Source organism: Mytilus californianus, unplaced genomic scaffold, assembly GCF_021869535.1.
Source record: "Mytilus californianus isolate M0D057914Y unplaced genomic scaffold, xbMytCali1.0.p SCAF_11, whole genome shotgun sequence".
NCBI lineage: Eukaryota > Metazoa > Mollusca > Bivalvia > Mytilida > Mytilidae > Mytilus > Mytilus californianus.
In genome coordinates this window covers 6,271,281-6,285,492 of record NW_026262593.1, presented here as the reverse complement: position 1 = coordinate 6,285,492, position 14,212 = coordinate 6,271,281, and the positions used below count along the sequence as shown (strand labels likewise).

General features: G+C 31.3%; 1 protein-coding gene across 2 annotated transcripts in view; it reads right to left on the bottom strand.

Moving 5' to 3' along the window:
• Window positions 1–14,212, bottom strand: part of LOC127719449 (multifunctional procollagen lysine hydroxylase and glycosyltransferase LH3-like) — a 52,018-nt gene that overhangs the window by 5,544 nt on the left and 32,262 nt on the right. For both annotated transcript variants that reach the window (XM_052225555.1, XM_052225556.1), the window contains 8 exons: window positions 13,444–13,575; window positions 12,462–12,583; window positions 11,334–11,435; window positions 10,432–10,557; window positions 4,296–4,431; window positions 3,197–3,310; window positions 2,974–3,042; window positions 1,939–2,043 (listed from right to left, as the gene is read on the bottom strand). In XM_052225555.1, the coding sequence (XP_052081515.1) occupies window positions 1,939–2,043; window positions 2,974–3,042; window positions 3,197–3,310; window positions 4,296–4,431; window positions 10,432–10,557; window positions 11,334–11,435; window positions 12,462–12,583; window positions 13,444–13,575 (906 nt within the window). The remainder of the gene's footprint in view (window positions 1–1,938; window positions 2,044–2,973; window positions 3,043–3,196; window positions 3,311–4,295; window positions 4,432–10,431; window positions 10,558–11,333; window positions 11,436–12,461; window positions 12,584–13,443; window positions 13,576–14,212) is intronic.

The following is a 14,212-nucleotide window of genomic DNA, read 5'->3' as shown; positions in this document are numbered from 1 at the left end:
CCACTCCTGCGCAGGAGTATACTTTTGGTTATTTTTACCTGAAAAGACCTGTGTTCGTAATTCTCTGGCTTTTTCATTACTGTCAATAGAAATAAATAAACAACCGGCAATCATTTGAAAACTTTGGTCAGTAGTTTTTATGTTTGATTTATAAGTAACCGAAATTCATTTCTGCTATGTCAACTCCCACAAGATAGAGGTCTTTGTCTGGACCAAGCGGCAGTGTAAACAAGCATTCTGAGAGTATTGCATGGCAATACATACATAGTCCCCTACCGGGTAAAAATTCATTATACTGGAACAAAATGCTAACTTGTTATATAACTTGGCATGGTGTAAACAAAAAGTAAATATCATGTCAATATCTTCAAGCATGACTAAAAACAGTGTGGAAAACTGATTATATGAGTGAATTTTTCAAGTCCAAGGACCATAACTCTGCACAAAATTATTAGACCGAAACAAAAATTTGAACTTGATCTGTAACTTGTCATGATAAAACTATATACCAATTATCAATCAATATCGTATAAGCATGATGAAAAAAACATTAGATATGATTAATAGTTCTCTAAAATAAGATATGATGTAATACAGTGTATATCTATTTTCAAATTATAATCAAATATAATTAATAGTTCCAAATATTTTTTCTTTCATTTGTCACAAACTAATACAGATTTGTAACTTATCTATAAAATGTCAACAACTTTTATCTACACAATGTAATGTATTGAAATATATACATAATAAAAATAGATTATTAACTTATTAAAGGATTTCTCTTCATAATTTTTTTTTAAATATATAGCATTCAGAAAATTAGTTTATACTAAATAACTAACAAACCTGCCAAAAAATTCTTCAGATTATTGAACAAAGAATGTCTTTTAAAAAAATAGTTATCTCCCTTTGTACAGAAATATGGTTTAACATAGTACTCTAACATTAGATATGGTCCAGAGTTATTGTCCATAACTCTGGATTAAATCATCAGACCGGAACAAAATTTGAACTTGATCTATAACTTGTCATGATGAAACTATATACCAAATATCAAATCAATATCTTCAAGAACAAAGAAAAAAAGTGTGGAAAGCTGATTTGCCGGACTGACAGAAGGACAGACAGACGGACAGACAGACAGACAGACGGATGGAGTGCATACCTAAAGTCCCCTTCGACTTCGTTGGTAGGGGACTAAAAAGAAGAAATAGATAACTGAAAATCGAAATATCAAGCACTGAAGCAGATTGAATGAAAGACAATTTTGCAATTTTTATGAACAAGTTCACTCGGGAATGAATCTTCATTTTGCACATCATGTTCAATCAACTTTTCAGTTTCTTGTGGTGGTCTGTACGATGTTTGAAAACATGCTTAGTGTGAGTCTCACAACAAAATCAAAATATGGAATGTTATGAATTATGAGACTCAAGAGGTATTGAAAAAGGCAAAAAAAAATAACTTGTATAGATTATTACCGTGAATTGAAGAAATAAAGTATATTTATTAACTCTTGTTGGTGTTTTGTAGATGAATAAGTAAACAGGTCATATATTTAACTTGAAAATGTCGTTTGCGCAAAATCTCCTCCTCAGCTGTCATAGCTGAGGGGGAGATCTCCCTCTTTGAAGGTTTCAGAGGTTGGCAGGCATGAAACCAAAGACCTTAGGAATCTGGAAATATTGCAATTGGCTTGCAGAGATTATTTACTAAAAAATATTCAGTGATCATCAAGATAAAATAGTGTATTTTATATAAGTTTTTGGATTATGGTGTTCACAGATGAAAAATGTCCAGTTGGCTAAACTTTTTTAAACCCTGATATAAGCATATGCATTGAGTTAAGCTTTTTTGTTTGCTAGCAACTAAATAGAGTCAACAAGACAGTAACCAAGTAACTTATTGAATAATTATTTATTTGTTAATATTTACCTCATTTTTACCACCAGACCATTGACCAAAATGTTCCATCTCCTCGACTAAATGATCACAGAAAGTTTCTGTAACAATTGGGAACCAGAAAACATCTGGACATGGCTGAAATAGTAGTTAAATCAAATAATTAGTCTGGAAAATATAAACATTAAGGAAAAAGTGAAATTGACAAATATGTTGTTTTATATTTTAAAACCATCTTAAATAACAACAAACCACTCATTTATCTATCAATTCTATCAAAGTGGATGAAATTCAATTTGCTCAGATAGAATTCAGGAAAATCTAAGATATAGTCATTTGAAACAACTTCGTTCTTCCAAATTTAAACAAAATTCACATGTTACAATATGAATTCATTCTGTTCAATTGTTTCTGAGAAAAGTGTGATGAAAATTAAGTTCTTTCAACATATTGAAAAATTTAAAAGTATTGGCAAACACCAAGTAGGTGTCTGACAGACCCAAATTTAAATATGAACCTTTTTCTTATCCATCTACAAATAAGATTCACATTTTCCAACACTTTCTATTTTATATACTGTGCATTGTTAGAATAAACACCAAGATTAACAAATATCTATCTTTCTTTTTTTAAATGAGAAACCCTTGAAAATATTCATGTAATATCATAATCGTTCTGACATATGTTATGATATAAACCCTATTTTCGAGCTTTTCATTCTATTCATTCTTTTTGAACCCCACTGATAAAGTTGGGTCTATATTGTAATCACTTTATCAGTTGGTCCAACTAATATTTTCATCACATTTTCCTCAGAAACTACCTAACAGAATGACTTCATATTTTCAAGGATTTTTTATTTAAAAAAAGAAGACTATATGTTGTCCTCTAGAGGTCCATTTATAGTATCATCATTGGGTTGCTGTCTCATTGATGTTTACCCCCACCTCTCCTTTAATACAAATTAAGTTTAGTATTCCTTTGCAATATCAGGAATCTTTTGATAAACTATAATTTACCATTACAATTACAGAAAGTATTATGCAATAACAGAGAAAATTAACTTACCTGTGCAATATCAGCATTCTCTTCTAAACTGGAGGAATAATTTGCATGTATATATTTTCTTTCCCAGTCCTGAAACATTACATATAAACAATTATTGCAATTAAATCAGATAATTTTTTGAGAAATTTTTTAATCATTTCTGTTCAATTGTTCCAGGTAAGAATTATCAAATAGCCTTTTATTTATGAATGAGAACCAACATTTGCATAATTATCATACTTACATAAGGATTGCGTAAAATCTCATACATATCGTTGTGTAAATGTGTTGTCGGGTAATCATCAAAGTTCACCAGGTGTCCAAAATACTTCACATTTGTAACATACATAAAAATACCCTATAAAATACATAGAAATATTCTGAAATATATAGAAATACCCTATAAAATACATAACAAATACCCTACAAAATACATAACAAATACCCAATACAATAGACAGAAATATCCTACAAAATACATAAAAATACCCTATAAAACAGATAGAAATACCCTATAAAATAGATAGACATACCCTATAAAATAGATAGAAATACCCTTTGAAATTCCCTTTAAAATACCATATAATATACATGGAAATAACATGCAAAATGCATAGAAATATTTATAAAATGAAGATTTCAGAGATAGTGGCTGTTTCAACATGGAGGTTTTAGAAGTCCTATCATTTGAAACTTTTTCTGAAAGGCGAATTTAGCAACTTGAATGATTTGAACTGGTTTCCACTATAAATATTTGACCAACTTTTGATTGGTTAAATGATGTTGTTTAATTAACATCCACAGAGTTCTCAAACAGTGGTGGTCCAGAGGTTTTGACCACCAAATTTTGGAAAGGAGCGATAAAATTTTAGTATTCAGTAGTAGAAATAAAAGTGAGGACCAGCAAATTTTCTTCAAGAACCAACAAGGAAAAAAAGATGTGGAGAACTCTGCATCCAGTATTTTCATTTTGACTCCTAATCCTGTGGTTAATGTATGGTTAAGTGACATTATGTTTATGTTTGTAGATCTCAATCATGCCTTACTTTCTAGTATAATCATGTGACTGCTTGTTTAAAATGAGATCTGATTATCACAGAAATTTGACTGGTGGATAAAAAGTTGATAGTTGATCTAATAGGCAGAGAGCATAAAGGTATTGAGTACCACTTTAATAGTCCATTTCTTTATAAAAGGACTATGGATGCATCAAGTTTTTTTTTATATAAATCCCAAGACTCATATAAAGGAGTACAAGATCTTTTTACCTCAAAATTTTTGAACATTAAAAATTCATATTTTTAGCTCCCAACGACTTGAACTTTAAAAATTCATGTTTTTACCTTTTCCCTTAGATTTTCAGCAAAATGCATGTCTGCGTCTCTAACAGTTTGTCTGGTAAAGGAATCTTTTAGTTTTCCCATCAGAGATCCATGGACCAAATAAACACTGTTCATATATGGAACATTCCACAAGCCCCTGAAAATCAACAGATAATAAAATTATAAAACTCAAAATAAGTTGTCTAAATTCAGAACCATGGACCAAATAAATATTGTTAATATATATGGATCATTCCACAGGCCCTGAAAATCAACAGGTAATTAAATCATAAAACTAAAATTAAGTTCTCCGAATCAGGACAATGGACCAAAGAAACACATGTTAATAAATGTATATGAAACATTCCACAGGCCACTGGAATCAGCTTGGTTGTCCAAATCCAGATTAAGATAGTCAATTACCAATTGTTCCTATGAGGATACTTTAAAAGATTTTCCCAAAAAATTGCCAGTATCATTGTAATAATTATTGGTGGTGTGTTAAATTTCATGGATATTGTGGATAACTAAATAGAATACAAGTTTTCTTCAGAATTTGTTAGAACGATGAAATCAGGTACAGGTATCCATTTAAATGTTGTTTTTCTTCCATCCACAAAAACTGGTACATTTTGTACCCAAGAAAATAAATGAATCCAAATTATATGGACATCAATTTTCATTTTTTTGTACCTCTAACTTTAATCAATTTGTTATTTCCTATATTTAACCTGAAAAAAATCATCCTACACAACATTCAATAAAATGCTTCGCTGAGCGCCGCCTGATACAACCGCAGTGGTTGAACCCTGAACAGTTGTGGCAAATCTGGACACAATATTCAAGCTTGATACTATCTGAACTTGAATTGTGATCAAATTTTTGACATAATATAGGTTTCTGATACAAAATAAATGTGGTCAAAGATCTTACAAATCTAATGCGCAATACTGTGCAATTGAAGATTTCTTCTTGAAACTTTTCAAAAATTTGAAATTTTGAAAATTATTGGAAAAAAAAATATGTACCCTTTTAAAAAAAATTGGAACCCCCCCCCTTCCCCCCAAACTTTTTGAATCCCTCTTTCAGCATTAACCATCAAACTCAATTGCAGTCTTTCCTTTGTAGTATGGAACCTTGTAGTACAATTTCAGAGAGATCCATACACTTAATCACAAGTTCCTGTCTGGAAACTAGAAAAATGCTTTTTTTTAACCATAAAAGCCCATTTAAATACATCATAAAAGTATTAAAATAGAAAATGACATCATATTCATGGCTAAAATTAAAAAACTTTCATCAGCAACTTTTAATAGTAATATCTAAAAATAAAATTCCTTCATCAGCATTTAAAAGTAACTTCTAAAAATAAATTGACAGCTAGGACTTTGCAACCATAAAAACCCATTTAAATACATCATAAAAGTATTAAAATAGAAAATGACATCATAATCATGCCTAAAATTAAAACACTTTCATCAGCAACATTAAATAGTAATATCTAAAAATAAAATTCCTTCACATACATAATCATGGCTAAAATTAAATAATTTTTAAAACAGAAAATTACATCATAAACATGCCTAAAATTAAAAAGCCTCCATCAGCAACATTAAATAGTAATATCTAATAAAATGCTCCGCTGGGTGCAGCTTGATACGACGGCAGAGGTCGAACCCTGAACAGTTGGGGCAAGTATGGACACAACATTCAAGCTTGATACAGTTCAGATATTCAGATATGCTCTGAATTTGGATTGTGATTAAATATTTACCTATTCAAACCATATCATTATCATTTGCTTTTATATATAAATCAGAAATAACCAACTTAAAATGGAAACATTTAAACCAAAAAAAAAGGAAAAAAAGGAAAAAAAATCCCCCCCCCCCAATTTTTTGAACCCCCTTATGATTCATCACCCCAAACTCAATCCTAGCCTTCCCTTTGTGGTATGGTACCTTGCAGTACAATTTCAGAGAGATCCATACACTTGAACACAAATTATTGTCGGGAAACTAGAAAAATGCTTGTTATTTGGCCCCTTTTTGGCCCCAAATTCCTAAATGTTTAGGGCAATTACCCCCCAACTCAAACCCAGCTTTCCCTTTGTGATATGGAACCTTGTAGTACAATTTCAGAAAGATCCATACACTTACACACAAGTTATTGTCATGAAACTAGAAAAATGCTTGTTTTTTGCCTCTTTTTTGGCCCTTAATTCCTAAAATTTTGAGGCAATTACCCCCGAAATCAATCCCAGCATTCCCTCTGTCATATGGAACCTTGTGGTACAATGTCAGAGAGATCCATACACTAACACACAAGTTATTGTCTGGAAGTTACAAAAATGCTTCTTTTTGGCCCCTAATTCCTAAACTGTTGGTACCATAACCCCCAAAATCAATCCCAACCTTCCTTTTGTGGTATTGAACCTGATGGTAAAATTTCATAGAGATCCATTCACTTAAACTATAAAGTTATTGTGCGAAAACCAATGTGTCTTCGGACGACGACAACAACAAAGTCATACCAATATACGACATAAAAATAAAATTTCTTCACATACATAATCATGGCTATAATTAAATTACCTTTATTAAACATTTTTAAAATAGTAACTTCTAAAAATAAATTGACAGCTAATCACCTAAAGACAATACATTTCTTTATAAATAATCTACAAGCAGTGTAAGGGAGGTAATTTGACAATATGTGTTTGAATTACCTCCCTTACACTGCTTTAAAATTATGTTTGTACTTAAGTAATTGTCCATTAACCTGAAAACCCTTGTTTTTACCCCTTTTTTGCCCCATATTCCTAAACAGTTTGAGCCATAACCCCCCAAGCAAATTCTTACCATCCCTTTGTGATATGGTAACTTGTGGTATAATTTCAGAGAGATCCATACACCATTTCACAAGTTATTGTCTGGAAACTAGAAAAATGCTTATTTGGGCCCCATTTTGGCCCCTAATTCCTGAACTGTTAAGATCATAACCCCCAAAATCAATCCCAACCTTCCTTTTGTGGTCATAAACCTTATGGTAAAATTTCATAGAAATCCATACACTTAAACAAAAGTTATTGTCCGGAAACCAATGTGTCTTCGGACGATGACGTGATACCAATATACGACCGCAAATATTTTGCAGTCGTATAAAAATTACATTGAAATTTCAAAAACTTATTACAGCGATATATATTTAGATTGTATTTTTGTAACATAATAATATTGAATTAATTTTGATTATCCCAAAAAAAAATGAAAACAACACGTTAAATAATTTCATGCGTCCAAAGCGCTTTTCTGGATATACTTTCATCAGGAACGCTCAAAGCCAAATATTTGGAAGCCGAGAATGTATAAGAATCGAAACAGTTGAAGAGCTATATGACAAAAAAATACCTAAAAAATAGCAATATTCATTTAAGGTCAACTTTGCCTGAGGGAGTTAAAACCTTAGTTTCTTTATAATTTCAAAATTTATAAACGGACAATTTTAAAAACGTTTGTTATAAATCATTACAGTACCAAAGTACTGACTACTGAGCTGATGATACCCTCTGGGACTGATAGTCCACCAGCAGAGGTATCCACCCAGTGCTGTAAAAAATTAAAAGAACATGTTGAATAATTTCATGCGTTCGAAGCGCTTTTCTGAATTAACCTTCATCAGGAACGCTCAAAGGTCAACTTTGCCTGAGGGAGTTGAAACCTTATTTTCTTTATAATTTCTAAAGGGCATTTAAATTAATTTGTTCAGCTCAATTTCTTGCGCTCCATAAAATCTTTATGGACACAGGAAGAGGTACATTTTGGGGCTTAGCTGGTCCTTTGAATTCACAGAAAAATACAAAATTTCACATTTTTTAAACTTCATAAGAAGCAATTTCAGAAAATGTATATGTCAGTTTTGCTTTGATCATGTTGATAAAACAATTTGACTTTCATAAGAGAGGTATTTGACACCAAATCATATACACATTGCAAAAGGAGGTAAATTTCAGGCCTTTTTAAACTCACATAGATTTTTTTTTTAAATACACTATATCATTACGAATCATAATTTTCTTAATATTTTTATGATCCATACATAATGTTTTGTAAACAAAATATTTGTGTGTCATTGGCGAAGTAAATTTGCATTTAACAATCCTAAAACAGGTGTGTCACTGGCAAGGTAAATGTGCATTTAACAATCCTAAAACATGTGGGTCATTGGCAAGGTAAATGTGCATTTAACAATCCAAAAACAGATGTGTCACTGGCAAAGTAAATGTGCATTTAACAATTCAAAAACAGTGGTGTCACTGGCAAAGTAAATCGGCATTACACAATCCTAAAACATGTGGGTCATTGGCAAGGTAAATGTGCATTTAACAATCCTAATACAGGTGGGTCACTGGCAAAGTAAATGTGCATTTAAAAATCCAAAATCAGGTGTGTCACTGGCAAAGTAAATGTGCATTAAACAATCCTAAAGCAGGTGTGTCACTGTCAAAGTAAATCGGCATTACACAATCCTAAAACATGTGGGTCATTGGCAAGGTAAATGTGCATTTAACAATCCTAATACAGGTGGGTCACTGGCAAAGTAAATGTGCATTTAAAAATCCAAAATCAGGTGTGTCACTGGCAAAGTAAATGTGCATTAAACAATCCTAAAGCAGGTGTGTCACTGTCAAAGTAAATCGGCATTGTTCTTAAAGCGCGGAAATTACTATGTGATCCGTGAAAACTCATCGAACCTTTAAACAAACTTATTAGTAAAGGTTATCTTACCAATGTTGTTATTAGATCTTTGAATATAGTTAACATTGGCACTAACATCAATTTTGTCATCGGCAAATTAAAACATAACTAAATTTGTATTTTTTTCAAACAGTTTTTGGGATGTATAAATACACATCCACATTCATTTTCTATATAGAGATTACTCTATCTATATATTACATTATACATATTTATTAACAGGTTAACTCCCAACTATCCTAATGCCTGTCGATACTTTTATTTTGGCATTACACAAGTCATGTCTTCTTTGACTGTCCATGAAGTTAAAACACTATATCCCTTGGATGTGTTTTAGTTGATTCTAGTCTCTGATGCATGATTTTTTATTATTAATTGTTTTTGGCTTTTAACTAGCTTTCAGTAATTGCAAGTACTCTCAAATCATATTTTCGTGTTAATTTGACCTGTTGATACAATTTGTAATGTATTTTTGTTATTTTATGTTTACTTATATAGTGTTATATCTCGTCACACTATTTTTAATATATACCACCTTTGTATTTAGTATGATGATAAATTTTCACTTTTGTTCTCGTACTAGGAACAACAAAATTATTTATGTTGTAAAAATTATTTCAGTACTCCATGTATACCTTACAACAAAATTATTTTCATTTACCTGTGTACGTTATTTTATTTGGCTGCATTTGTCCAAGGTTATGGTTGTCTTTCTGATATTGTTTTACATCTAACCCCCTTGTTTTATTAATTTTGTGTTTACATTGTGTCATAGATGAAATTTATTCGTTCAGTGTATGTTCACTTGTTTTTGTTAATATGTCTTTTGATTGAGTTAAACCATTTCAATTGATATTTTATAGTGTGTCTTTCTATTTTGTGATGTTACACTATTGTTTCAGGTAGGGTGAAGGTTGGTGCCTATTAAAATGTTTAAACCCGATGCATTTTGTTTGCATCTGTCCCAAGTCAGGAACCTGATGTTCAGTGGTTGTCGTTTGTTGATATGGTTCATAAGTGTTTCTTGTTTCTCATTTTTTATATAGATTAGATGGTTGGTTTTCCTGTTTGAATGGTTTTACACTAGTCATTTTTGGGACCCTTTATAGCCTGCTGTTCGGTGTGAGCCAAGGCTCTGTGTTGAAGGCCGTACTTTGACCTATAATGGTTTACTTTTACAAATTGTGACTTGGATGGAGAGTTGTCTCAATTGCACTCATACCACATCTTCTTATATCTAATTAAACAATCCTAAAACAGGTGCGTCACTGGCAAAGTAAATCAGCATTAAACAATCTTAAAACATATGGAAATATGTGCCACTACAATCACTATCATCAAGAACTACTTTACAATTAAATAATAACAAACTAGTTTCTCAGACTGATAATTTATCTTACTCTTTTTTATATGCAACTATATCCATGTAATCAGCTGATCTTGCATAATAACCAATATCACTAACAGATCCCCAGAAATTAGACCAATACTGTTGTGGTCTGCACACCATTGGTGCAATCACAGTTCTGAAATATATAATAATTATTGTCACTTATAGATCCCCAGAAATTAGACACAAATAATTACTCAAAATATGTTCCTTGGCTAGTTCTATTTCATTTCAAGGTCAGAAAATTGTTGACCTTGAAAATCTTTTTGATTCATATATACTGACTACTGACAATGTTATTAAAATATGATTGAATATCTAATAAACTCCAAAGTAATCTTAGGATTGTATCATATGCTGTATATTCACATCAAAGACATTTCTTTGTTGCATAATAACAATGTTATATATTTTATTTACTTATGTCTTGTTAACGATGTATGTATGCACTGTAGTCTGAACATCAAAACGATCAATTAAGAATAACAAAAAAAGACAGTTATTTTATCTATATAAGCTTTACTAAGAACATTCATTGTGGTTTGAACAATTACAACTTTTCCTTTTCTCTCACTAGTAATATAAAAGTACCATTTAAGTTATAAACTATAAATATCTCTCCATTTTTTTATTTTGTATCACTTACTACAAATGTATGAAAATATTCTTCTTTACCTTTGAATATTTAATTTAAAAATAAAATATTTCATTTTCATTGATGTCTTGTATTAAAAGGGATGTCATTTTCTCTGAGATACTCATGATCATGAATTCTTGATTTTGTATAATTTCTATTACAGCAGCCAAAGAAAGTGGTAAAGCCCAAACTGTACTAGCTGTAATGGGTGATATGCCAATCACTCATTTACATAAAAGTTTTCACTAAAAAGTAATGTTACAAAACATATTTACCTATTTTGTTCTATCAGATTCTTTAACAAACTAGGTTCTGTAATATGAGCATGACCATCGACAGAAAAGAAATACTGACATTTTGTCTTCAAACACATCTCCCTGCAGAAAAAAAACCCATACATCAACCATACAAAGTCACATGATCTAGGAAAAGTATTGAAAAATTAAGCTTGGACATTAATCCTTTACTTCTGAGTCTGTTTAATGTGGTTATTTCTACTGTTGACCTTCTCTCATAGAGTAGGTTTATAGATTGAGTTTTCTACGATACTGTTGACCTTCTCTCATAGAGTAGGTTTAAAGATTGAGTTTTCTACGATACTGTTGACCTTCTCTCATAGAGTAGGTTTAAAGATTGAGTTTTCTACGATACTGTTGACCTTCTCTCATAGAGTAGGTTTAAAGAAAGAGTTATCAATATACTGCTTTATCCTGCAACCTGTCATTCTACTATACAAATATATGTGTGATAATAAACATTTAATAGCAGACTTTTCATGGTTTTATTTTGATTCTCAGTTTATGGCCAAACTTACTAAAGATCTGTCAAAATTCCATTTAATAAACTAATTCAATAACACTTATTGTTTATCTTGATAATTTTAAAAGAATTCTAATACTGCAGAAATTTACTCTGACAAGGGAAATAATTTTAAATAAAACTAATATGAAAAGCAAAAATTGTCCATTTCTTGATTTTGATATTTCAGTTTCACAATTTATATACTTTAGTACTCCAATAGGTATTCAACACTTCGAAAAATAAAATTAACAAAGAGACCTAATGGGTAACTTTTTTAATTATAGACCTCAAATATTGAAATTATGTTAGAGTTCGTATGTATCAAACATCATGATTATAAACATACATCAAGGCAAAAATATTGATTTGAAAAATGGATTTTTAAGAATTTTTTTCTGCAAATATAGAGTAGTCTATAAATGGACTACAGCTTATTATACGGTATGGGTTATGCTAATTGTTGAAGGTCATACAGTGACCTGTAATTGTTTTCATGGATACTTAAGCTTGGTTTTGTTGTTATATAAACTCTGCACTAATATTGGTACTTATAATTATAAATGAATCCACATAAACTATGAAACTTTATTTTGAACACTTACAGAGCCCAGTTCCTTCCAGCAACAGTATTCATGTTATCTTCAGGATTAACTACCGTCACAGATTTATACTTATCGCCATTGGTTTCTAAGAAAGTTGCAACATCTTTTTTGTGGTACTCAGCCTGTTAATATAGTAAGAATTTTCCACTTTAATTCACCCTTTTAAATACAATTACTGACACTGTTAACAGATTTATTTGGCATTTAAAAATATGACTTCATGAAAGTATATATTTGTCTCCCATTACATGAAATAAAATGTTCTCCCATCCAAAATATTTCAGCACAAGACAAATGTTTGATATAAGCAACAACAGCCACTTTCTAAGTTTGAAGACTAGAATATAATTCATGACTAGAATCTCTTAATAACTCCTCTTAACTAGATACCCCAAGAAAGATTGTGGTAAAGTTTAGTGCAATTTATCCCAGTATTTATAAGGGAGAAGATTTTTTAAAAGTTAATGGATGCCTGACAATGCAAGGGCAGGTGATCTAATAAAGAATACTATTGTCTTGTTTTGCATTTGTATGAAAAATGATAACAAGGGTGAGTGAATTGTTGGGAAGCAGGATAATTGCAGGTAATGAAAGGTGAGTCCGATTTAACCCACCATTTTTTTCTTAAAATGTCCTGTACCAAGTCAAGAATATGGCAGTTGTCAAATAGTTCGCTTCTATGTATGTTGGCGTTTGTTTTTGGTGCAGTTCAGTGTTTCTGTTTTTCCGTTGTTTTCCTCTTATAGTTGATGTGTTTCCTTCGGTTTTAGTTTGTAACCCGGATTTGTTTTCACTCAATCGATTTATGACTTTTGAACAGCGGTATATACTACCATGAACTAAGCTTATTTTCGATGACTCGACTGTTGCTTGCTGCATGAGCTAAGCTTATTTTCGATGACTTGACCATTGCTTGCTGCATGAGCTAAGCTTATTTTCGATGATGTGACCGTTGCTTGCTGTATATATGTTGTTGTATTACCTGATTCTGAAGGAACAGATTGATTCTCTTCTTTGGATAATCCTGGTTTACGACATCCTCCAATGCCTCAGGTAAGAATGGAGTTGGTTGATCAATAAAGATTGACAACTGAACATCAGGGTATTCATCTTCCTGTAATATATGTATATAGGTCAATCATTTGGTTTGTATAACATTTAAGATGGCACGTAAAAACTAGAGGCTCTAAAGAGCCTGTGTCGCTCACCTTGGTCTATGTGCATATTAAACAAAGGACACAGATGGATTCATGACAAAATTGTGTTTTGGTGATGGTGATATGTTTGTAGATCTTACTTTACTGAACATTCTTGCTCCTTACTATTATCTCTATTTATAATGAACTTGGCCTTAAATTTACAAAATTTATGAACTCCTTAAGGGATCAATTGACAATTTTGGTCATGTTGACTTATTTGTAGATCTTACTTTGCTGAACATTATTGCTGTTTACAGTTTACCTCTATCTATAATAATATTCAAGATAATAACCAAAAACGGCAAAATTTCCTTAAAATTACCAATTCAGGGGCAGCAACCCAACAACGGGTTGCCTGATTGGTCTGAAAATTTCAGGGCAGATAGATCTTGACCTAATGAACACTTTTATCCTCATCAGATTCGCTCTAAATGCTTTGGTTTCAGAGATATGAGCCAAAAACTGCATTTTACCCTATGTACTATTTTTTAGCCATGTCGGCTATCTTGGTTCGCGGGCAGGGTCATCGGACACATTTTTTAAACTAGATAC